The following is a 26320-nucleotide window of genomic DNA, read 5'->3' as shown; positions in this document are numbered from 1 at the left end:
AGCTGTGCGGTGTGGCAAAAAAAAAAAAAAAAGAAAAAGAAATATAAAGTCTCAGCAAAAAATAAAAGCTATAAAGAAGAATCAAATGAGAATTTTAGAACTGAAACATACAGTAACATAAAGAAAAGGCTCAGTAAAAGGGTTCAATGCCAGAATGGAAGGAACAGAGGAAAGAATCAGTGAACTGGAAGATAGAACAACAGAAATTATCTAATCTGACCAATAGAGAGAAACAGTAAAAATAAATTAAAAAGGCCTTAGGCCCCTGTGAAACTATAATAAAAACTCTAACATTTCTGTTATTGGAGTCCTGGAAGGAAAGGAGAAAGAGAAAGGGGCTGAAAAAATACCCAAAGAAGTAATGGCTAAAAACTTCCAAATGTAGCAAAAGAGATAAACCTACTGATTCAAGAAGCTGGGAGAACTCCAAGCAGGAAAAACTTAAAAGAAACGTAAACCAAGACACATCATAATTAAACTTCTGAAAACCAATGACAAAGATAAAATCTTGAAAAGTGGAATTTTATTTTTATTTTTCAAGCACAAAATCTCTCTATATTTCTTCCTTCCTTTAACTAACATTTATGGAGTACCTATTCTGTGCCCAGAGCTGTTTAAATGCATGGCCAGTATTTGAACAATAATACTGCCTCAGTAAACAAAATAAACAAAATACCTTGCCTTCACCATGCCAGAGGTTGAGGTAGGCACAAAGACTATGAAAACAGCCAGTTTAAAACAACATCTTGGGGCTTCCCTGGTGACGCAGTGGTTGAGAGTCCACCTGCCGATGCAGGGGACACGGGTTCATGCCCTGGTCTGGGAAGATCCCACATGCCGCGGAGCGGCTGGGTCCGTGAGCCATGGCCGCTGAGCCTGTGCATCCGGAGCCTGTGCTCCGTAACGGGAGAGGCCACAACAGTGAGAGGCCTGCATACCACAAAAAAAACCAAAAACAAAAAAAACCCCAACATCTTACATATAGAGGAAAAACAATTAATACGACAGTGGATTTTTTATCAGAAACCACAGGAGCCAAAATGAAGTGTCACAATATTTTCCAAGTGCTGAAAAAAAATTGAACTGTCAACCCAGAATCTTACATCCAGGGTGATCAGACTTAAAACATTCTAAGGTCCTTGTAATGTTCAGGAGGAAACTAAAGATAATAGGTAACCATGAAAGAACAGATACATACTAACAAGGGGGAAAATGGAAAGAGAAAAAGGGGAAAAAAATCTGCCACCAATCCAAAAGCAGGCAAGGAAAGAAACAATTCAGAAAAAAAGGGACTAATAAAAAAGCATGGAGAAGAAGGAGTCAAGATGGCAGTGTGCAAAGACTCAGAGTTCGCGTCTCCCCACAACTAGGGTGCCTGCAGGACGATGCGGGGGGACCTTAATGCCCAAGGAGACAGGAGGAAACCCCAAGTGAAACGGTAGGATGTGGGGGGACTGACGGGGGAGAAGTGGAGGCCAGACAGGACCAGCGCCCCTGAGGGGTGGCTGAGAGGCAGAAGGGGTTCCCATGCCTGGAGGGATCCTTGGGGGCTTGCATCAGGGGGAAGCACACCCAGCGTATCCCCTGCTCAATCGGCCAGGGAAGTCTGCCCGGCTCTTGAGCTGGGTCCTATGCTCTCAGAGGACCCCTCTGGGCCATGTTGGTCCTGGGGGCATAGGAAGGAGGCTGGGGTAAAAGCAGATAGGCAGGCAGGAGGGGCTCTCCAGGACTGAGGAGCAGGAGAGGAGTGGAGGGTGTTTGACCTGCCCACTTGAGCCCAGGAAGCCTGCTGGGCTCCCAGATGGGGTCTCCCACCCTCTGAGACCAGAGGCGGGAGGCACGCCTGGGCCCCTTCTGTTCCTTTGAGCCTAAGCCCCACCCCCACACCCCCCAGGGCCTTTTCCAGTCCTGTGGGTCCTAAGCATAGGCTCTGCATGCCCACCCAAACCCTGCCCCTGCTTAGGCACCGTGCGGCTTGAGGGAACTTGGTCACAAGCTGGGAGTTGGGTCAAAGCTCTTCAGGTGGGAGCTCTGAGTCCAAACCACTGGACTAACACAGAACCTTAGACCCCAGGGAATATCTATCAGAGTGAGGGCTCCTGGAGGTCCTCATCTCAGCACCAAGACCCAGCTCTACCCAACAGCCTACAAACTCCAGTGTTGGAAGAGTCAAGCCAGAGAAACAGTAAGACAGGAACACAATCCCACTCATCAAAAAAAAAAAAAAAGATACGGCAAAATAATATATCACAGATGAAGGAGCAAAGTAAAAACCTACAAGACCAAATAAATGAAGAGGAAATAGGCGATCTACTTGAAAAAGAATTCAGAGTAATGACAGTAAAGATGATCCAGAATCTCGGAAATAGAATGGAGGCATGGATTGAGAAAATACAAGAAATGTTTAACAAAGATCTAGAAGAACTAAAAAACAAATACATAGAGATGAACAACACAATAACTGAAATGAAAAATACACTAGAAGGAATCAATAACAGGATGACTGAGGCAGAAGAATGAATAAGTGAGCTGGAAGACAAAATGGTGGAAATACCTGCTGAGGACCAGAATAAAGAAAAAAGAATGAAAAGAATTGAAGACAATCTCAGAGATATCTGGGATAACACTAAATGTAGCAACATTCGAATTATAGGGGTCCCAGAAGAAGAAGAGAAAAAGAAAGGGTCTGAAAAAATATTTAAATAGATTATAGTTGAAAACTTCCCTAACACGGGAAAGGAAATAGTCACCCAAGTCCAGGAAGCACAGAGTTCATACAGGATAAACCCTAGGAAAAACACACCAGACACATATTAATCAAACTAATAAAAATTAAATTCAAAGAAAAAAATATTAAAAGCAGCAGGGAAAAACAAAAAATAACATACAAAGGAATGCCCATAAGGTTATCAGATGATTTTTCAGCAGAAACTCTGCAGTCCAGAAGGGAGTGGCAGGATATACTTAAAGTGATGAAAGGGAAAAACCTACAAGCAAGATTACTCTACCCAGCAAGGGTCTCATTCAGATTCAAGAGAGAAATCAAAGGCTTTTCAGACAAGCAAAAGCTAAGAGAATTCAGCACCACCGAACCAGTTTTACAACAAATGCTAAAGAAACTTCTCTAGGCAGGAAACACAAGAGAAGAAAAAGATGCACAAAAACATACCCAAAACAATTAAGAAAATGGTAATAGGAACATATATATCAATAAGAACCTTGAATGTAAATGGATTAAATGCCCCAACCAAAAGACACAGACTGGCTGAATGGATACAAACACAAGACCCATATATATGCTGTCTACAAGAGACCCATTTCAGACCTAGGGACATATACAGACTGAAAGTGAAGGGATGGAAAAAGATACTCCATGAAAATGGAAATCAAAAGAAAGCTGGAGTAGCAATACTTGTATCAGATAAAATAGACTTTAAAATAAAGACTGTTATAAATGTTTATGCACCTAACAGAGGAGCACCTCAATACATGAGGCAACTGCTAACAACCATGAAAGGGGAAATCGACAGTAACATAATAATAGCAGGGGACTTTAACACCCCACTTACACCAATGGACAGATCATCCAAACAGAAAATAAATAAGGAAACACAAACTTTAAATGACACAATAGACCAGAGGGATTTAATTGATATTTACAGAATATTCCACCCAAAAGTGGCAGAATACACTTTCTTCTCAAGTGCACACGGAACATTCTCCAGGACAGATGACATCCTGGGTCACAAATCAAGCCTCGGAAAATTTAGGAAAATTGAAATTGTATCAATCGCCTTTTCTGACCACAACACTGTGAGACTGGAAATCAATTACAGGAAAAAAAACTGTAAAAAACACAAATACATGGAGGCTAAACAGTGCACTAAAAAATAACCAAGAGATCACTGAAGCAAACAAAGAAGAAATAAAAAAATACATAGAAACAAATGACAATGAAAACACGATGACCCAAAACCTATGGGACACAGCAAAAGCAGTTCTAAGAGGGAAGTTTACAGCAATTCAATCTCACCTCAAGAAACAAGAAAAACCTCAAATAAACAATCTAACCCTACACCTAAAGCAACTAGAGAAAGAAGAACAAAGAAAACCCAAAGTCAGTAGAAGGAAAGAAATCATAATGATCCAAGCAGAAATAAATGAAATAGAAACGAAAAAACAATAGCTAAGATCAATAAAACTGAAAGCTGGGCTTCCCTGGTGGCACAGTGGTTGAGAGTCCGCCTGCCGATTCAGGGGACATGGGTTCGTGCCCCGGTCCGGGAGGATCCCACATGCCGCGGAGCAGCTGGGCCCATGAGCCATGGTCGATGAGCCTGCGCATCCGGAGCCTGTGCTCCGCAACGGGAGAGGCCACAACAGTGAGAGGCCCGCGTACCGCAAAAAAAATAAATAAATAAATAAATAAAATAAAACTGAAAGCTAGTTCTTTGAGAACATAAACAAAATTGATAAACCCTTAGAAAAAAGGTAGAGGACACAAATAAATAAAATTAGAAATGAAAAAGGAGAAATCACAACTGACACTGCAGAAATACAAAGAATTATAAGAAACTATTAAAAACAACTATATGCCAATAAAATGGACAACCATGAAGAAAGGGACAAATTCTTGGAAAGGTACAATTTTCTAAGACTGAACCAAGAAGAATTAGAAAATATAAACAGACCTATCCCAAGTAATGAAACTGAAACCATAATTAAATATCGTCCAACAAACAAAAGTCCAGGACCAGATGGCTGCACAGGTGAATTCTACCAATTATTTAGAGAATAGCTAACACCTATCCTTCTCAAGCTCTTCCAAAAAAGAGCAGAGGGAGGAAGATGCCCAAATTCATTCCACGAAGGCACCATCACCCTGAAACCAAAACCAGAAAAAGGTATCACAAAAAAAGAAAATTATAGACCAATATCTCGGATGAACATAGATGCAAAAACCCTCAACAAAATACTAGCAAACAGATGCCAGCAACACATTAAAAGGATCATACACCATGATCAAGTGGGATTTATCCCAGGGATGCAAGGATTCTCCAATATACACAAATCAATCAATGTGATACACAATATTAACAAATTAAGGAGTAAAAACCATATGATCATCTCAATAGATACAGAAAAAGCTTTAGACAAAATTCAACACCCATTTATGATAAACTCTCTCCAGAAAATGGGCATAGAGGGAACCTACCTCAACATAATAAAGGCCATATATGACAAACCCACAGCAAACATCATACTCAATGGTGAAAAACTGAAAGTATTTCCTCTAAGATCAGGAACAAGACAAGGATGTTCACTCTCATCACTCTTTTTCAACATAGTTTTGGAAGTCCTAGCCATGGCAATCAGAGATGAAAAAGAAATAAAAGGAATACAAATTGGAAAAGAAGAAGTAAAACTGTCACTGTTTGCAGATGACATGATACTATACACAGAAAATCCTAAAGATGCTACCATGAAACTACTAGAACTAATCAATGAATTTGGTAAGGTCGCAGGATACAAAATTACCACATAGAAATCTGTGGCATTCCTATACACTAACAACAAAAAATCAGAAAGAGAAATTAAGGAACCAATCCCATTTACCATCGCAACAAAAAAAATAAATACTAGGAATAAACCTACCTAAGGAGGCGAAAGACTTGTACTCAGAAAACTATAAAACACTAATGAAAGAAATCAAAGATGACATAAACAGATGGAGAAATATACCATGTTCTTGGATTGGAAGAATCAATATTGTGAAACTGATTATACTATCCAAAGCAATCTACAGGTTCAATACAATCCTTATCAAACTACCAACGGCATTCTTCACAGAATTAGAACAAAAAATTTTACAATTCGTATGGAAACACAAAAGACCCCGAAGAGCCAAAGCAATCTTGAGAAAGAAAAATGGAGCTGGAAGAATCAGGCTCCCTGACTTCAAACTATACTACAAAGCTACAGTAATCAAGACAGTATGGTACTGGCAGGAAAACAGAAATATAGATCAATGGTATAGGACAGAAAGCCCAGACATAAACCCATGCACATATGGTCACCTAATTTATGACAAAGGAGGCAAGAACATATGATGGAGAAAACACAGCCTCTTCAATAAGTGGTGCTGGGAAAACTGGACAGCTACATGTAACAGAATGAAATTAGTACACTACCTAACAGCATACATAAAAATAAACTCCAAGTGGATTAAAGACCTAAATGTAAGACCAGATGCTATAAAACACTTAGAGGAAAAGACAGGAAAATACTCTTTGACATAAACCACAGCAAGATCTTTTTTGACCCACCTCTTAAGAGTAATGAAAATAAAAACAAAAATAAACAAATGGGACCTAATGAAACTTAAAAGCTTTTGCACAGCAAAGGAAACCACAAGCAAGATGAAAAGACAACCCTCAGCATGGGCAAAAATATTTGCAAATGAAACAACGGACAAAGGATTAATCTCCAAAATATATAAACAGCTCATGGAGCTCAATATGAAAAGAACAAACAGCCCAATTAAAAAATGGGCGGAAGACCTAAATGGACATTTCACCAAAGAAGACATACAGATGGCCAAGAGGCACATGAAAAGATGCTCAACATCACTGATTATTAGAGAAATGCAAGTCGAAACTACAATGAGGTATTATTACCTCACACTGGTCAGAATGGCCATCATCAAAAAATCTAGAAACAATAAATGGTGGAAAGGGTGTGGTGAAAAGGGAACCCTCCTGCACTGTTGGTGGGAATGTAAATTGATACAACCACTGTGGATAACAGTATGGAGGTTCCTTAAAAACTAAAAATAGAACTACCATATGACCCAGCAATCTCACTATTGGGTATATACCTTGAGAAAACCACAATTCAAAAAGACACATGCACCACATGTTCATTGCAGCACTATTTACAATAGCCAGGACATGGAAGCAACCTAAATGTCCATCGACAGATAAATGGATAAAGAAGATGTGGCACGTATATACAATGGAATATTACTCAGCCATAAAAATAAACGAAATTGAGTTATTTGTAATGAGGTGGATGGACTTAGAGACTGTCATACAGAATGAAGTAAGACAGAAAGAGAAAAACAAATACCGTATGCTAACGCATATATATGGAATCTTAAAAAAAAAATGGTACTGATGAACCTAGTGGCAGGGCAGGAATAAAGACATAGATACAGAGAATGGACTTGAGGACACAGGGAGGGGGAAGGGTAAGCTGGGACAAAGTGAGAGTGGCACGGACATATATACACTACCAAATGTAAAATAGTGGGAAGCAACAGCGTAGCACAGGGAGATCAGCTCGGTGCTTTACGACCAGCTAGAAGGGTGGGACAGGGAGGGTGGGAGGGAGGCTCAAGAGGGAGGGAATGTGGGGATGTATGCATGCATATGGCTGATTCACTTTGTTGTACAACAGAAACTAACACAGTATTGCGAAGCAATTATACTCCAATAAATATCTATTAGAAAAAAACCAAAACATGGATGTTTGAACTAAGCCCAACTATATCAGTTATCATAAAAACATGTGGCAATTTTTAATATACCTTTCTTCTTATAGATTAAGCAGCCAAGTTAAGATGTAAGAGATTTGCTTAAAAACTTCATCTGATTTTATACAGTTCATTGTACTCAAGAATTCAAGAATACACATATTGCAAGCACACACGGTCAATTTTAACAGATGCTTCATGCCCTACTGGAGAAGTTAAAAATACAGTACTATTTAATCCAGTGCAGACTTCTGAACAAACGGAACGTTATACTGCATAGTATAATTTAAATAACGAATGAGGGGCAGGCTAGTCAGGTCAATAGGGTCTTCTGAAGACAGCACTCTGCATCTACTGTCTAACAAAACAGCTTAACCCCAGCTGTGGCAATGTTTTCTTTGAATGAACTTTTTTTTAGGGATTAATATTAGCTTCAATTATCTTTAGTCATGAGTTGCTATGAGGTATTTCTGTTCAGCTCCCAAAACTCACTGTACATTTAATTATTTTTCACTCCTTATGAAAAGGATGAAAACATAACTGTTTTTCCTAAGTAAGTGACATAAGATGTGGGTCCCTTTCTCAGAAAGATAAATTTCACATTATTTCAACGAACAGCACAAGTGATGTACACAAAATTTCCGTGAAAAATCTTTGTCTAAAAATTATAAGAGCTTGCCATTTAAAGCTACTACTGAAGAATGGCAAGGGACCTGACCATTAAACCAGCCTCAAGTAAATAAATGAAGCCACAGCTAAACCTCAACCTTGCTGACCATTTGTTTTTTCTTTCTGTAAGATTGTGGGCTTCATCTCTGATGTACTGAAATGTTGCCAGGTTATGTCTGGCATCAGAGGGTTTCTTCATTCGTTGCGCTCTGTCCTTGTGAAACCTTGTCTGTGTAAAGTCCCATATCCTCCAGTTTGGGGAAATTTTCAAGTGCTTTTTCTTTTGATTATTCTCTTCCCTACTTTTGTGTTTTCCCCTCTTCTTTCTCTCTGGGCCTCCCGAATGAAAGAGGACATTAGACTTGAATTGGTCCTCTGCGTCTCTTGTCTTCTGTTGCAACTTTTGTCTCTGTACTCTATGGAACAGTTTCCCAACTAGAGAGGGCAACTCCCGAATGTTTTCAATTGGAGAAAACAACTAATTCTAAGAATTCTCATGTGCTCTCCAATTGTTCCTTTTACATAGTATCCTAGTGTCATCTTTTGGATGTAATACCTTTGAGAAGCTCTCTAGATATATTAAATCAATTTGTAAGATATATGTTGTGTTCTGAATTATCTCCTTCCTGAAGAGTCAGTGCTTTCATTCATCTTGGTCTTTTTCTTCAAGGCCTGGTGATCCCTGGTTATCAGATCTCACTGCAGAAAGCAGCTTCGGTGGGTTTCCTCTGCTGGTAGGTCAGTAGGAGTGCTCGTCACAGGCTTCCTTCTGAGTGTGGAAAAGACATGGTGGGCATTTCCTTGAAGTAAGGGGATGGGGAGGGGGTTGCCAACTTGGGGCCCTAATATCCACATCAGAAGCTTTAGCTTTCCTCAGCCATTCTGTTTAGTGTTTTGTTGTATTGTTTAATTTTCAAGAAAATAGTCTTACAAATTTTTTGGCGTGGTCATAAACATCAGTATGTATTCTGTACAGAATAAGTGGCCTGAGCACCCATCCCATGTGTACACCTTGAATGACCCACGTGTGTTCAGTTTCATTGCTCACCTCGGCCTCAGCCTCACCTGCCAGCTCTAGGTCCAGAAGCTCCATCTCCAGCACAGCTGTGGGCGGGCCATCTCCTGCACCCACCGCAGCTCTCATGGCTGAGCTTGGGCCCTGCTTTTTGCTTTGCTGCATCTATTCACATGCTCCCAGAACATTCCATCTTCCAGGAAACTGTGAAAATGTTTTATTCCTTTGATGAGGTCCTCTTTTCCTTGCCCATCCACCACCTAACTGTTGGGGTTTATTCCTTTTTGAGTGTTTTTTTTTTAAACGACTTCTTTTTTTAAATAAATTTATTTATTTTATTTATTTATTTTGGGCTGTGTCGGGTCTTTGTTGCTGTGCACAGGCTTTCTCTAGTTGTGGTGAGCGGGGACTACTCTTCGTTGCAGCGCGCGGACTCCTCATTGCGGTGGCTTCTCTTGTTGCAGAGCACGGGCTTTAGGCACGCAGGCTTCAGTAGTTGTGACTCACGGGCCCAGCTGCTCCGCACCATGTGGGATCCTCCCGGGCCAGGGCTTGAACCCATGTCCCCTGCATTGGCAGGTGGATTCTTAACCACTGCACCACCAGGGAAGTCCCTCCTTTTTAAGTTTTTATACTTTTGTTTCAGTGGGGTCTCAGGAAAGGTGGAAAGTCACTTCAAACCAGGAGATAAAACTATTATATAAACCATGTCTGATGGTCAAATCAGTTTGGGAAAACCAAATTAATTTATTCTTAAGATTTTTGTTTCTATGCAGATGACTTAACACAGAAAACAGATGTATACTCACAATTTTCAAATATTCAAATCAAAGATTTACAAAAAATCTATTGATCAAGGAAGTTGGGGATAGCCAATTAAATTGTGATGGTTTATGATTATATTTTCCTTTACTTTTATTATTATAGCCTTAAGAAAAACTCTACCTCAAGGCTGAAAGTTTTCTCCTGATTTCAAAAAATCTACAATGCATAACAAAAAGAGTCTATACTGGGAGTTAAGAAACTAAAATTCCAGTCCCATCTCTTTAACTAATATACTTAGGAAGTGAGGCAAATTTCTTAATTCCACCGGACTTGTTTCTCCATCTCTAAAATAAAAGAGCGGTGTAGGCTAACTTAGGAAATGTGTGTTGAATCCATCCATGGTCTAGAGTGTACTAGTTGCCTCTTGAACATAAGGAAGAGTTTTCTCTGGTCCTTCCAAGAGCTAATCCGCCTGTTTTATGGGTGGTAAACTGAGACCAGAGGAATGATCATGAACTTAATTGAAGGGCAGGAGACAAGCTGGACTAGATAAGGTCTAAGTTCCCTGTGAGCTTAAGATGCTATGGCTTGAGGGTATTAATACTTTCTTAGGTTTACGGGCCTGAATAGGGCCATCCTATGTACCTCAAGCTGAGATGGATTCGCTGCACGATAGTGCCTGCTGAGAAGTGCTAGTGGCACTTAAACTCAGGGTTTCAGACTGGTGCTGAGGGTGAGTGGGATTCTAACTGCAGTTACAAAGGTGAGTAGAAGGAACAGTGATAACTGTCTTACTTCCAAAGAGACTTAAACACCAAACGCTATCAAGAAATGACACCTAAGCCAGGGTTTTCATTTCACTGGCGGTCGATCAAGCATCCACACTCATCTTTGTAACTTCCATTTGGCTCCCAGGGCATGCAAATAGAATCGGGGGAAGAGGGGGAAGAGGGGGAAGAGAAAAAGTGCCCTTGAACTCCTTCAGGACTTAACTGACAACAAACTGAATATTAAATGCACAAGAGTGAACAAGCCCTCTCAGTCCTTCAACCACATCTTTCAAGCTCTGTTTCTGAGAATAGAAAATTCTAAGCTCAATTTGAGTGTCACTGTAAACTCCTCTCTGTGCCAGATGATTTTAACCACATATTTATATCCAAAGTACAAACAACTTAAAACGTTTACACTGAGTAGTAATGGGAGTCATGTGTCAAATACAATGGGAGGAAAAAGAGCAAAGCTTTCTTCAGAACTAAAGCTTGAAGATATACAATATCTGTGGAAAATCTGGCTTACGAATTTGAATGCATTGTTTACCTATTCCATTTAATTATAGAGAACATGCATTTTTACCCTTTGCATGCAACATCTAATGTCTCGTTTTTTGGTTTGGTTTTGCTCTGCAGTGTAGCCCGAGGCTCTGGAAGTCTCATAGTTCCATATACAGAGTCTCAAGGCACATGGCCACACAGTTTCCTGTCATTTGTGGCCTCCACTTCCTTTAATCTCTCACTGCCAGGGAGAGGCAGTGAAGGAGCCATCCACCACGTCCCAGAGCAGAAGAACAAAGGCAGTGAAGAGAGCCCTGCTCTGTGGTTCAGAGGGCCTCCACGTGTCAGCTTTCCTATTTGAATACTGTAAAGACCAAGAAAACTGCAGGAGACCAGGGATGGACTCTTGGCATCTTTCTACTGGGAGAGAGTCCTGTGAACTGATCGCTAAGTACAAGCCTGTGGTGACACCTTCTCCTCAGCTTCTAGTTACTAGTCATTTAGGCAAAACCAACCAGAAAAGCTCTGTAGAGGACATAGCATATGGCTTCACACAGTCCACAGTTGCCCGCCCAAATAAAATCCACCAAGGGTTAATGGTGAAGGGGGTGATGAAGATAGCAATGGATGAACACAGTCATGGCTGCCGACTTCTTTGATGCAACATGTCTTAGATAGATCATCGCGGTAAACTCAGAACTCCGAGGTGATGTCCAGCTCTTCATTCTTTGAGAGCCAAGATTCCCCACCCCTTCCCTCCTGGCCATGCTCACCCCAGTCAGTCTCATGCGTCAGCCCCTCAAGTGGACTCATGTGTCCTGGTGAACACAAGGCTCCCACAGCCCCCCAACCCTTCTCGCAGCACTTGCCTCGCGCAGTGCTCTTTGGATTAATGATGAGTACACTGAATATTCACCTGAGGCCACTAGCCCTTTTTGTTTTAAAACTCAGAGAAGCTGACACCACCTCACGCTTTCCTTTTGCTTTTTCTGTCACTTGGCAGACAGACTGCTTTGTCTTATCTTACTTAGGTAGTTCTGTTTGCTCCTCTTAGCTACAGAAAAGAGCATCCTCTGCATTCTTTTAAAAACATACATTTTAATTTTCAAAGAAGTTGGCACTTCAACAGAAGTAATTTTTATATACTCGTTCTCAATTTGATTCCATAGGTGTACCAGCCAGGCCCACTGAAAATGCAGTTTCTCTCATTATCTCCCCAACACTCAACACCTAAAGGGTGGGAATGCTACGAAGAAGCAGCAAATCTTGGAGGGGAAAACAAAAAACAGAATAACTTGTAGGGATGAACAAAAAAAAGAACAGACCCTTCTGCATCGGTTTTTACTTTTATACTAATTTTTCACTTCCTGAATCCATATAACCAATTTTAAATACAACTTAACTAAAGCTAAAAGAACCAACCAACAACATATTTATAATTTTAAACTTTCTTCTCACTCAGAATGTTTGGTTGCTTGATATAGTCTGTATCTTACCCATAAGTTCTAAGAAAAAAATACTGAGATATATGACTCTTTAAGCTACATTAACTGAGGAGCTAAACACATCTTACCTGTAAATACGTTTCTAAACCTTGTCGTCGTTGTTCCAAGACTTTTGGGACCCAGTTCCGAACATGTTTGGAAGGGATTTCTGGAGTTTTAATACATTTCTTAAGCTATAAAGACAAAAAAAAAAAAAAACATAGAAAATGTGTTTTAATTATAACGACATTATTTGAGGGAAAAGCCAAAAAAAGGAAGTGAACCACTGCTACCTCCAATAAAAAGATAGAGGAAAATATATATACACTGAAATTTCATCAAAAATTCTTTCTTTAGCTGTCCTAAATGTTCAGGTTTCAGGACAAGAGTTCTGTGTTTTGGTAGTTGTTGTTATTGTTATACGTCATCTGGCATTTCAGATGGGAATTATTTTTCCTGAAGAATTAAGAGTTCAGTAAATGAACTATAAAGGAAGTATAGAAGTTTATAATTTCCAAAAACAATTAATATAACAAAATTTTACTTGGAAGAAGTACTTTCCTTTTCTTTTTATAAATTTATTTATTTATTTATTTTTGGCTGCATTGGATCTTTTGTTGCTGGGCTTGGGCTTTCTCCTGTTGCAGCGAGTGGGGGCTACTCTCCGTTGTGGTGCCTGGGCTTCTCATTGCAGTGGCTTCCCTTGTTGCAGAGCACGCACGGGCTCTAGGCACGCAGGCTTCAGTAGTTGTGGCATGCAGGCTATAGAGTGCAGGCTCAGTAGTTTTGTCACATGGGCTTAGCTGGGCATGTGGGATCTTCCCGGACCAGGGCTCGAACCCACGTCCCCTGCACTGGCAGGTGGATCCTCAACCACTGCGCCACCAGGGAAGCCCGAAGAAGCACTTTTCTGATGAAAAGTCTTTCTACATATTTTTCACATAAAAAAGGAAAACAGAATGCAATTGTTTATAACCATCATCCCTGGAAACGCCATATGAACTAGACCACATCATATGGAGAGTTTCTTAAAAGTTCTATTAAAAAAAAGTTCTATTAAAAAAAGTTCTAAAAAGAAAAGACTGATCCTTTCAAAATTCCTAAGCATTAGGTCTAAATTTTGTTCATGAAAACTGAGTGACGGTTCTCAGCTAAGCCTTTCTGGGCAGCAGTCTTAAGGGACTATATAGATAAAGGAAAATTCTATCGGACGTTGAGTTAGAGCTGCCTGTCACAGGTGTATCCTACCACATCTGCATCCTAAATCTGTGAATATTACCTTATAGGGCCAAGTACTTTATATATCTGATTAAATTAAGTGTCTTACAATGGAGAGAGTACCCTAGATTATCCAGGTGGGCTCAATGTAATCGTAAGGATCCTGATTTATCGGGAGGGAGGCACAAGGACCAGGGTCAGGGAGAGACTGGAAGATGCTACATGGCTGGCTTAGGTGATGGAGGAAGGGTCATGAGCCCCGCTGACCTATGGAAGCCAGAAAAGGGAAAGGAATGAATTGTCTCCTCTAGCCCATTGATACCTTAACTTTAGCCCAGTGAAACTCAATTTGCATTTCTGACCTTGAGAGGTATAAGATAATAAATTTCTGTTGTTTTAAGCCACTAAGTTTATGCTAACTTGTTACAGTGGCAACACAGACGAAGCTAACACACTGCCTCTAAAATGGAAAGACTTTTAATGTTGAGTAAAAAGTTGGAAAACTTAACTGAGACTGCTCCTTTACTACACATGCAAAGAAATGGCATAATGACCTCTAAGAAAATGCACACAGCTAAACCCCAGCACCTAAAACTGTAATAAAAAAAGTTCTCATACATAAGCATATCTTCATTAACCACTGTAAGCTGAAATTTGTTGCACACTATGCAAAAGGGGTCTTTGTGCATTTCAAAGATGAGCACTTGTCTCAAGACATTAGGCTGAGTCCATGCTTGCCTTCTCCCTCCATACCTGAAGCGCCACTAACAGAACACTGTGAAAGTATTAGCTGCAAGCCCAAATCTATCCTCCTTGTCTTCCTCACCAAACTCCTAAATTATTGGAAAGAATACTGCATTCAGCTAAATTCAGCTTAAAAAGCTAAATTTCCCACACCCCCTTGCAGAGAGTGGAGGCCAAAGGTAATCAGAAGTCACTGAGAAAAGCGTTCCATAAAATCTCTTTTAAAGTGGAACAGACTCAGCTAGCTGGTACCTTCTATACTACTCCCCTTTCACCCCTTCCTGCCTAGAATGCAACTATGATGGCTGGAGCTGCTGTGACCGTTTGCCACCATGAGGAAACTCTTAGGATGGAAGACATGTGTCCAGATGAGCACGCAGAAAAAAGGAGTTGGTGCCTGCACACTGCCTGGAGCTGCCACCATACCCCAGACTGCCTGCCTCCAGACTTGCTTTATAAGGGGAAAAAAATAGCCCCCCTCCCTCTTTTTTTAAGGTTACTGGTATCTGGACTTCCTGTTTCATATATCTGAATTCAGTCCTGGTAGATATTAGAAAAAGAAAAAGGCCAAAGGGAATAGGCCTCAGAACAACACAGAGAACAGGGCAGGGAGGAAGGGGCAATCACCAAGCAAGAGATCAACAGCTTTCTAAAAGACGGAAAGCAGAAGCACGATCTAAGGAAAACACTGGAGCAGAGGCAGCCCCGGCCCAGACCTCCACAGGAAGGGACTACAAAGGGTCTGGACATCAATCTTCTCAGCAGCCTGTGAGGCTCTGTGCTCAGGACTGGCATAAGAGGAGGAGGGAATGGGAAGAGGGATCAGTCTATGCCCTAGCCTGTGCCAAAGACCACAGAGATGACTAGCAGCCCAGTGTCATCCCTAAGCATACACACCCTCACCCAGTAAAAAAGGGTCAGTGTTCCTAAAGAAACTGAATGAAGTGTTTGGGTTGAAGAAGGGTAGCTGCAATTCTAGTCGTTCTGGTTTTCATGGGGTCCCCAGCCTAATATCTGCCTCTCTACCCTCATTCCCTATAATGAAGCCCTTAAGTTGACACACCCTACAGAGGTTACCAGACTTATGTACCCAAAGCAGAGGAACCAGTGACAATACCCAGAATAACTGGATGGGCAATCAAAGATCACTTTCATAGGAAAGCCAGCACTATGAAAGAGAAAGGACAAGAAAAACAAATGGAACAACTAACCCCAAAGGAAACAGAGAAATCAAATAACAGAAGAGATCTTTAATATCCACAGGGAGATTGGAGAAGATATTGCTTCTATAAAACAAGAACAGGTTTTTTAAAAAACCAAGAACAGGTTGCTATGAAAAAGAAACCATCAGAGAAGAAGAAAGAGATTACGGAAATTAAAAAAAACATGACAGAGAAATAAGTTAAAAGAGATAGAATATAAAATGATGGAAGTCTCTCAAAGTGTAGAATAAACAAAATGAGAGAAAGGGTAGGTGAAAAGATAAAACACATATAGGATTAATCTAGGAGATTTAATATGAAAGTAATAAGCCTTTCATAAAGAATAGAAGACATTTTCAAAGAAAAGCAATTTTTATAGGACCTAATATATGTCTTCAGATTAAGGACCTATTGAGTACCAGCATAATGTATAAAAAAGGATCCACATTTACTGACATTTATCTGTTGAGATTTCAGAATATTAAGGACAGAGAGAAGACAGAGGGAAAAACATTAGTTGGCAAACAAAGGAAGCAGAACTGTATTGGCAACTGACTTGTCACCAGAAACAATGGACGCTAGAAGATCAATGCTCCAAAGATCCAATTTGACATGGATTTTTATAACCAGAATATCATCAATTAAGTGTGAGAGAAAGTTTACCTCCCACGCTTTCTTTTACCCAAATTTGAGCATGTAATTCTGGAAAACTGAGAAATTAAACCAAGGAAGAGGAAAAATAGGACTAGGACTCATAGCTCTATGCCATCAGCATGGGGAAGGGAAACCCAAGGGCAGCTGAGCACAGCAGGCCTAGAGAACTATCAGTCTAGGTTAAAACAAAAACCTCCAGGAAGAAGGTGGATTCCATGTAGCAGAGAGTATGGAGAAGACGAATAAATTTAGGATTTGTTAAAGTACATTATTCTTTTGTCTATCAGAAAAAATAAGTTCTAGGGTAAACAAAGAGTCCCTGAAGGAGGTCATGGAACAGAAGACATCAAGCTCCTCCTATGTGTTAGGGACACTCCTGTCTTCATGGGGCTTGCATACCGGGAACTGGACAAAAAAACAATAAACATGTTAATAAAACAGGGCGAGGGCAGAGAGTAACAGATGGGGGTATGAGCTCGGGAGCAGCTGGGGAAATGACTGTGTGAGGTGAGAATGTCTCAAGGACCACCTGAATCATGCTGGGAGGGAGCCAGGGTTAGGAGCTGGAGAAGGGCCACTGCAGCAGAGGCAGCAATGGAAAGGGAGGGCCGAGCCTGGTGTTCCAAACTCAGCAAGGAGGAGACGGTTCAGAGAGGTGCAGCATCAGACACTGTAGGGCCTTGCAGGCCGCAGAGGGAATTTGCTTATCATTTTACATGGGAAGCAAACTGAATGTCTTAAGCAAGGGAATGATCTGATAAAATTTTTACTTTAAAGAGCTCGTGCTAGATTCTATGAACAAGATGGACTGTAAGGGGGTGGAATCAAAGCAGGGAGACCAGTCAGCAGCTCCTGTAGGAGTCCAGGCAAAAGACGACGGTGACGTGGACTATGGTCGTGGCAGTGGAGGTGGCGAGAAGCAGAAGGCTGCAGAGTAGGTGAAAAGTGGAGGTGATAGAATGACTCCAAGACTTTGACTGTTTTAGATCTTTGACCTCAGCTGGCAGCACCCTGTTTATGAAAGGTGGTAGAATGCCAGGTTTAGACTAGGTGGCAGAGAACACTATTTATCTCCCCAAATCCACTGTCCCTCTCTTCTGTAGAACAGAACTCCTAATTTTGAGCTAAGTACATGACTGCCCAGAATAAAGAACACATCTCCCAATCTCCCTGGAAGCTATGTGTGGCCGTATGACTGAATTCTGGACAAAGGCAAGTAAACAGACATGTCTGTGCAACTTTCAGGAAGTGTTCTTAAAGGGAAGCACTGTTCCTTCTTTCCTTTCCTCCTTCCTGCTGGCTGACTTGCCCATGTAACGGCTAGACCTGGAGCAGTCACCTTCTACCATGAGATGGAAGCCTTGTGCTGAGAAGAGGGAAACCACAAGAGGAAAGCCTGGGTTCCTGAGGCCCATGAAACTGCCACACAGGCCTTAGATATTTATGTGAGAGAGAAATAAAGGTGTATCTCACTGTTAAGGTCACCATTATTTTAGTTCTAGCGTCACCTGCAGCAAAATCGAATACCACAGTGGGGATATGGCTGATACTGCAAGCTGCCTATCCAATATTCACTCCCTTCTTCTTCTTGTAAAATAAAACAAAACAAAACAAGCAAAAAAACACCAGTGTCATTCAGAGGGCCAAAATGCTAAGCAAAAAAATCCTGATTTCCCAGGTTCCTTTATAATGTGACAGAGTTGTTAATGAAATGCAGTTTAAGTCCACTGGGTTGGGCTCCTGTTTTCCTGAAAAAGAGAAACTGGCTCTTCTTTCTGCCAGAAATGTGGAAACAATGCCTGGAGGGACAGCAGCTATGTTGTAACCAGAGGGTGAAAGTCACATGCTAAAGTAAAGATGGTGAAGTGGAAAGATAAAAGGAGCCTGGAACATAGATATTACAGAATCGATACATCAACTTGGACTGCCTGCTTTTAGTTTTCTTGTAATGTGAGAATTAGTTTTATTTTTTATTTTTTGCGGTACACGGGACTCTCACTGTTGTGGCCTCTCCTGTTGTGGAACACAGGTTCCGGATGCGCAGGCTCAGCGGCCATGGCTCACGGGCCCAGCCACTCCACGGCATGTGGGATCTTCCTGGACCGGGGCACGAACCCGTGTCCCCTGCATCGGCAGGCGGACTCTCAACCATTGCGCCACCAGGGAAGCCGCGACATGAGAATTATTAATCTCTCACTTGTTTAAGGGACCTAGTCAAGTTTCTGTTATATCTAACCAAAGATAATCCTGACACAAAGGAATCAATTGTTCCGTTTTGGTGATTTCAAGTCAGAGATGCCCAACAGGGATCCAAGTGGAGATAATTTGCAGGCAGTTGTACATAAGTCTGTAAACTGGGAGTGAGAATATCTAAGTGGTATTGAGAGCCACGGAACTAGATGCCACGACATTGGGAGTTCGGTACAGATGGAGGAAAAGGTCTGTGAGGGGCAGAATCCTGAGATGCTCTCAAAATGCTGCCTTGTGGTGCACATGCCTATAAAATTCCTTCCCTTGGGTCTGGATAGGACCTGTGAATGTGGTGAGAGAGTCACTCCTTTGATTCGTTTACATTACACGACAAGACTGACAATCCCTTGATCAGGTCCCACTTTATGAAACCCAGTCCTGGCAGACTGCTGGCTTTGAAGAAGTGAGCTGTGTGTTATGACAAAGCCACATGGCTAGGAACTGAGGGTGGCCTCGAGGAGGGGAGAACCACCTCTGGCTAACTGTCACCAAGAAAACAGTGGACCTCAGTCCTATGACTGCAAGGAACTGAATTCTACCCAAATGAGGACATGACAACGTGAAGAGGACCCCGAGCCACAGATGAGATCACAGTCTTGGCAACACCTGACTTCAGCCCGATGAGACTCTGAGCAGAGAAGCCAGCTAACCTGTGCCCTGACTCCTGACCCACGGGGACACTGAGGTAACACATTTGTGTGGTTAAAGCTGCTAAATTTGTGGCAATCTGTTACCCTGCAGGAGAAAACTAATACAAAGTCCACGGTCTGAGACATCCAACTCTGAGGGGCAGGGAAGAGAGGCAGGGCAAACAGTGAGGAGGCGGTGAAATGGTAAGTTGAGTCAGGGAAGTGTTTCTAGAAGGGGCATGATCAGACTGTGCAGAGCGATCCTGCAAAGTCAAAGACACTGGGTAAAGAAAAGCGGGAAGAGGGAAGGCAGAGGCTCCTCTTCCCAGGAATTATACTGACAGAGGAGAGCAAGGGGGTGAACATGGGAGGGAAGCATGGGGTCAAAGGTGACTCTATTTCGTTCAATGGGAAATACTATAATATATTAACTTATTGATGAGACTGATTCAGTATTGGGGGAGGGGAGAGAGAGAGAGAGAGGGGTAATTTATGATTATCTGTAAGGGAATAAATACATATCTCATCTCCACACTATTTGAGGTATTTCTCAAACAAAAACAAAGCCAGAAAATGCTAATTACTTGGAGGTAAAAAGCTTATTAAGTTTCACTTTAAACAAAAAGAAACTTCTTTAACACTACGGAACCACAACATTTCTTACATTTCAGAATAGAAAATCAACTCCATTACCTGTCCTTCCCTCCTTATAAAAAATCTTGAAGATATAGTACTGAAAAGATTTTTCCTTTTTACTTATGTCAGGAGTACTGAGGAAGCCGATCATCATAGCTGCTGGGCTCGGTGACAGTGTTTGTAGGTGAGTAATGAAGGGCTCTAGATGAGGACAGACAGACCCAAGACAGTATGTGTCCAGGAGGGCTCAGCTGCTTACAAGATAAATACCCCTCTGCCACTCCATCCGATGATTAACTGCGTCCAGGCTGCGTCCAGCCAAACGGCCTTTCTGATCCCCACAGATAGTGACCAGATTCCATGATACCACAAACACAACCCCTCTGCCTGGCATGACCACTCCCTTCCCTTCTCATACTGTTAGAGGAGTTGACACAGAACTTACTCCGTAAAGACCTGCTGCATATACGTTGGTGATAGCAACCATTTTCCACCGCAAGGAACAGAAATACTTTTCCCAAGCACGTGAATGAAAAGATGAAAAAGGGAAAAAAGGTTAAGGAAAGACATGGGGGACACTTGGGGGGAGCATTCAATCTTTTATTCCATGTTGTCACCCTACCTCCTCAGGGTTCCCTTTAGAGACACTTCACGAGGTGCTGTACCCCTGGTTTAGCCCCATATGGCATTTTTTTGGTTTTTCTGAAATGTGGACTTCGTTAAATTAAATATGAGAATGCAGTATTCTACTCAAGCCAAAAGTAGGCAGTCACAAGAACTCATTCATTTAGGAATGAACCAGCACCATATTTCCCTGAAACTTTTGTGAATAAAAGGCTGGGCTGGAACTGACAGCTGGGAAGGCAATGCAAACTGGGCTCAGCAGTCTGCCATGCAGGGAAGGCTTTCCTCTCCACACCGGGGACTGGGGCCTCGGGAGGGAAGCTGCTTTCCAGGACCCCCATTGACGGTGCAAGTTACCTGGCTGTAGCGGGGTGCAGCCTGTGGTGCAGGGCAGGGGGTCACAGAGAAAGCTCTTACCCTGTCACAGCCTGGGCCTGAGCCGTGAGAAGAGCACCCTATAACTTTATTTTTTTTTTTTGAAGATACTCTGCTGAGAGTGACCAGAGAAGAACAGGGTGGGGGTCTGTTCTGGTTTCAGTGTGGTGGTGGTGTTTTCCCACCCTGTACTGGCAGAGCTAAGAAACAGGGGCAAGTGTAACCTGGGGTTAGACTCACAGTGAACTAAACTCCCACCGTAGAAACTGTTCTTGCTGACCAAAGCATTCCTCCAGCAATTCATAAAAATGCATAATATTCTCCAAATATCCCATTTGCCAAATACTTATTTAATGCCTAATAAGTGCCCAACACTAACAGACGGTGAGGAAGGTACAAAAAATAAGACATGGTCCCTACTTTTATTTATTTATTTCCTTCTAGTTTTATTGAGATATAAGTGACATACAGCACTGCATAAGTTTAAGGTGTACAGCATAACGATTTTACTTACATACATCATGAAACGATTGCCACAGTAAGTTTAGTGAATAGCCATTGTCTCGTCTATAGATACAAAATTAAAGAAAAAGAAAAAAATCTTTTTCCTTGTGATGAGAACTCTTAGGATTTACTCTCTTAACTTTCATATATAATGTACGGCAGTGTTGAGTATATTTATCATGTTGTACATTACATCCCTAGTACTTATTTATCTTATAACTGTAAGTTTGTGTCTTTTAACTGCCTTTATTCAATTCCACCTCCCTCTACCCCCGGACTCTGGTAACCACAAATTTAAATCCCTTTTTCTATGAGTTTGTTTGTTTGTTTTTGAAATGTAATTGACCTACAACGCTATGTTAGTTCCTGGCAGTGACTTGATATTTCTATACAATACAAAATGATCACCAGGATAAGTCTAGTTAAGGACATGGTCCCTAGTTTTTTAAAACATATCTTCTAGTTAGACAAAGCTTAGGGATAACTGACTTTTAATTATCTCAGACATTTTAAATTTAAGTAGAAACCTCCTAAATGGAAAAGGAGTTCCAAGAACAAAGAGATGAAGGAATAAAAGAAACTCACCTGAAAGAAGAATCTGAAACGTTTTAAGTTTTGTTTGAATAGATGAGAACACAGAGGGAAAGACATTCAGCATGGCAAAGACAGAGAGGCAGTGATTTTCATATACTGGGGTGAGAGGGAAGACTGGCTTGGCTGCCACTAACATTTTCTTAGGAGAAGCAGTGAGACATAAGGCTGGCCAGTAAAGGGGTTTGTGGTAGACGAAATCATGGTCCTCCCAAAGATGTCAACATCGTCATCCTTGGAACCTGTGAACGCATTGCCTTACAGGTGTGATTAAATCAAGTATCTTGAGATGGGAAGATTATCCTGGGTTATCCAGGTAGGCCCAATGTTATCTCAAGGGGGAGGCAGAGGTGACCAAGTCAGAGAGAGGAGATGTGATGACAGGAGATGTGACGATGCAAATAGAAGTTGGAGTGATGTGGTTGCTGGCTCTGAAGACAAAAGAAGGTGATGAGTCAAGAAAGGTGGCAGCCTCTAGAAGCTGGAAAAGGCAAGGAAACTGATTCTCTCCTAAAACCCCCCAGAAGGAACAAAGTCCTGCCGGCACATTGAGAGTAAGATTACAAATGTGTGTTGTCTTAAGCCACTAAGTCTGTGATGATTTGTTACAACAGTAATAGAAAACTAATGCACAGTTTAAGACTACTGGTCTCAAAAGTCAATGTCCATGATTTGGTAGATAATACAGACACATTTCAAGGTTTTTGACCAATAAAATGAAGATGAAAATAGTGTTCTAGGAAAATTGCCTGCAACGGAGGGTGAATAAGAAGACAAGGATGAGAAACAGTTAAAGAAATACTTACATAAAGTAGCAAGACTCTGGATTGAGATGGTAGGAGTACAAAATGAAAAATTAAATGGTGCTTATTACAGAAGTTTGGAAGAATGAATCAACAGGACTTGCTGACACCCTGGAACTGAAAGATAAGAGAAAGGTAGGAAAGACTTCCAAGGTTTCACACCTTGTGGCTTCAGTGTGTGATGCAGGGGGAGGTAGGGAGGGTTGTGTCTAAGAGATGCCTTTAAAAATATAACGACACAATAGGAATTCTCAAGCTTCAACAGGCATTAAGATCACCTGGGATGCTGGCTTAACATGCAGATTACTGGGCTCTATCATAAAGATTCTGATTCAGCATGCCTGGTGGTGCCCAGGAATCTGCAATTTAATAAATACTGTTTGGATTCAGGTCACCCAGAGTTCACACTTCAAAAAGTACCAATCTAGAAAAACTAAAAGAAAGTGAAATCAAATACTTCCAGAGCTCTGGAAGAAAAACTAATCTTACATATAGTCTGAAAGGATGAAACTGACATATTAGAGACCATAAAAATGTAAAACTTTTGCAAATTAAAATAAATATCATAGCCAAAATTAAAAAGTCCATGGTGAAAAATAGTTTCATCAAGTAGCTAATATTTTATTAATAGGCCATGCAAACTAATGATCAAAAACAGAGACCCTAGCAGAAAAATGGGAAAGCACATAAAGAGAATTCCAAAAAGAGGGACTACAATCATAAACTTAAGAAATACCAATTAAAACAGCAAAAAGGCAACATACCTTGCTTGCTAAATACATATCATTTGGGGGGATAATATGCAAAGCTGGTGAGATACTTTCATGCTTGGTGGTTGCATTACAAATCTGCTATAACCATTTTGGAAAAAAGTAATTTGGTAATATATAACTGGAGCTGTAAAAATATCTATACTCTTTAACAGAGAATGCTTCTTTTGTAATCTAACTTAAAGGAAACAGTCTTGAAAATGGGAAAAAAAAGTTATATGTAATGAAGGCTATCAATCACTAGAAGTTGACCATGCAATGCACACGATTTCATTTAGTCTGGAAAACAGTCTTGTGAAGTTAGCACATTCACTGTTCCCATATTAAAACGGGGGAACCGGAGGCACAGAAAGATCACTCAACTTGCTCCACGGACTTAAGAGGTAAAGGCAGGCTCAGGAACATTCTGCTGCCAGAGCTTCCACACTTAACTTCTACACCATAATTATCACCATGAAGGAACCCCACTAGCACAGTGGCATTTGTTCCATTAAAAAATGCAAGAGGGCTTCCCTGGTGGCGCAGTGGTTGAGAGTCCGCCTGCCAATGCAGGGTACACGGGTTCGTGCCCTGGTCCGAGAAGATCCCACATGCCACGGAGCGGCTGGGCCCATGAGCCATGGCGGCAGAGCCTGCGCGTCCGGAGCCTGTGCTCCGCAACGGGAGAGGCCACAACAGTGAGAGGCCCGCGTAACGCAAAAAAAAAAAAAAAAAAAAAAAAAGAAAGAAAGAAAAGAAGGAAAACAGTAATTGTATTAGCATAACAGAAATATATGTTGGTAACAAGGAGTTATTTCTCCTGTCCCCAAACTTTCTGCAAGACTTAACTTTATAATCTAAAAACCTAAACTTACTTGAGGGGACGAAAATAAAGCATATAGGAAAAAAAAAAAAAAAAAAACTCTTGAATTTTTCCAAATATTAGAAAGGAATTCTAAGAAAAGTATAGAGGATGAGAATATTGTTTTCATACTTTAATATCAAAAATTATAAAAGTTTGGGAGAAGCAGTAATCATTAAGAACTTCAAACAACCAGATGAACTGTCAAATGGGTAATGGTTTTAGTTTCTGCCTCAAAATGAGCCTGACAATAAGCCAGGAGGCATTTTTGTGTGTTTGTGGTATATGGAGATGAGCCATGCAACTACTATTCTAAAGGTACAAAGCACTTATTAATAGTTCCTATATGATTTTAGAATTAACTTGGGGACATTGGCTAAAAACTTTAACAAGTGTAATGTAAAGTGTAAGAGAAATCAGGACAATGGCAACAGAGCAAATGGCATCCACTGCAGAAATAACTGAATATTCAAAAAAATTAAACAGAATAGATTTAACTTGAATTTAAAGGGAAGATATTTCATGTAAAAACAGAACATTCAAAGCACATCACAAAATTCAAATATGGAAACTAGGGTACCAAAATTCTAATAAAAGGATAAAGTTGTACAAGGTGGCAGCAGTAAACACTAAAGCTTGTATATTCTGATTAATTTTTTTGCCCATTTCAATCCTCCTTAACACACAACTTTACAGTCAAGATTACAGATTTATGTTTATTTTTACACCCTGCCATTATTTGTACTTAATTGTCTTTTATAATAAGTTACCTTTTCACCAAATCTAATACAATTATAAAATGGGACAAATAAAGGAGACTTCTAGCAGCCCCTTTCTGCTCTATAACACACAAGATTTAGTGTCTGCCAACTAAAACTCTGCCCCACAATGTTATTTTTTTTCTCTAAGTCCCTGTAAGGATGTTTTAATGAGGCTGCCAAAAACATGCAAAATTGAGAGGTCTGAGAATTTCTACTCTCTTAATTCTAATAGACTTGATGATAAAATTTTCAGAATAGCTAAAATTATTAACAGAATTGCAGCAGTTGAGAGAAGAGTCCTAGAAAATCTAGAAATCTTTTTTGACTGTGAGAATCTAAGAACTGCCTATAATCACTGGGGAAAGGGTCCTCTTCTGCAGAAGAAAATAAATCGTATTAGAAAAGAGAGCAGAGTGAGTCACCCTCCACTCGTAAGAAGCATGGGCAGCCTCTTGCTCAGGGCGGGCCTAATTGGCAGTCACCCAGCTGTGCCTCTTGTGGAGTTGGTTCCCAAGTATCTGGTGGGGACAGCTGGGCTGTGTCGGGGTAATGGAGACCTGGCAGGTTAGGATGGAGGCTTGCATGTGACAGGCTGCCTGGTCCAGACTCTGGCATCAGAGGCTGGGGAGGGGAGGAGTTCTGGTTTTAATCCCATTGTACAGACTTATTTCATGAGGTACCCAGAAGAAATCTCTCCAGAATCTGTTTCCTCGATAAACAAGTGAACAAAGCCAGAAATTCTTGAGAAGGACGTGAGACCCAGACTCCATGTTTGTTTCTCTTTGAGGCCCCGGGTTGAGGGGTAGGGTTTTTGTAAAGTCAACTGGCAACACCCAGCCTAAATCTGTATTTCACCTGCGTTGTTTCTTTTGGAAGTAAACCTGGATGTAACACAATTTTAACTGGAAAATTCAAGGTAAATTATCCCTTGCCATCTTAATGGAAAAGTGTACAGATAACTGACAGCTCCTCTTTAAAAG

General features: G+C 41.0%; 1 protein-coding gene across 1 annotated transcript in view; it reads right to left on the bottom strand.

Annotated features, from left to right (window-relative positions):
* Positions 1-10071: 10071 nt before the first annotated feature.
* Positions 10072-26320, bottom strand: part of SNX24 (sorting nexin 24) — a 106346-nt gene continuing 90097 nt past the window's right edge. The window contains exons 3-4 of the mRNA XM_007465362.1: positions 12828-12932; positions 10072-10146 (exon numbers count right to left, since the gene is read on the bottom strand). Coding sequence (XP_007465424.1) covers positions 10072-10146; positions 12828-12932 — 180 coding nt within the window. The remainder of the gene's footprint in view (positions 10147-12827; positions 12933-26320) is intronic.

Source organism: Lipotes vexillifer, unplaced genomic scaffold (genome assembly GCF_000442215.2).
Source record: "Lipotes vexillifer unplaced genomic scaffold, Lipotes_vexillifer_v1.1 scaffold767, whole genome shotgun sequence".
In the NCBI taxonomy this organism is placed as follows: Eukaryota; Metazoa; Chordata; class Mammalia; order Artiodactyla; family Lipotidae; genus Lipotes; species Lipotes vexillifer.
The sequence above is the reverse complement of the archived record's forward strand: the minus strand, read 5'-3'. Positions and strand labels throughout refer to the sequence as shown.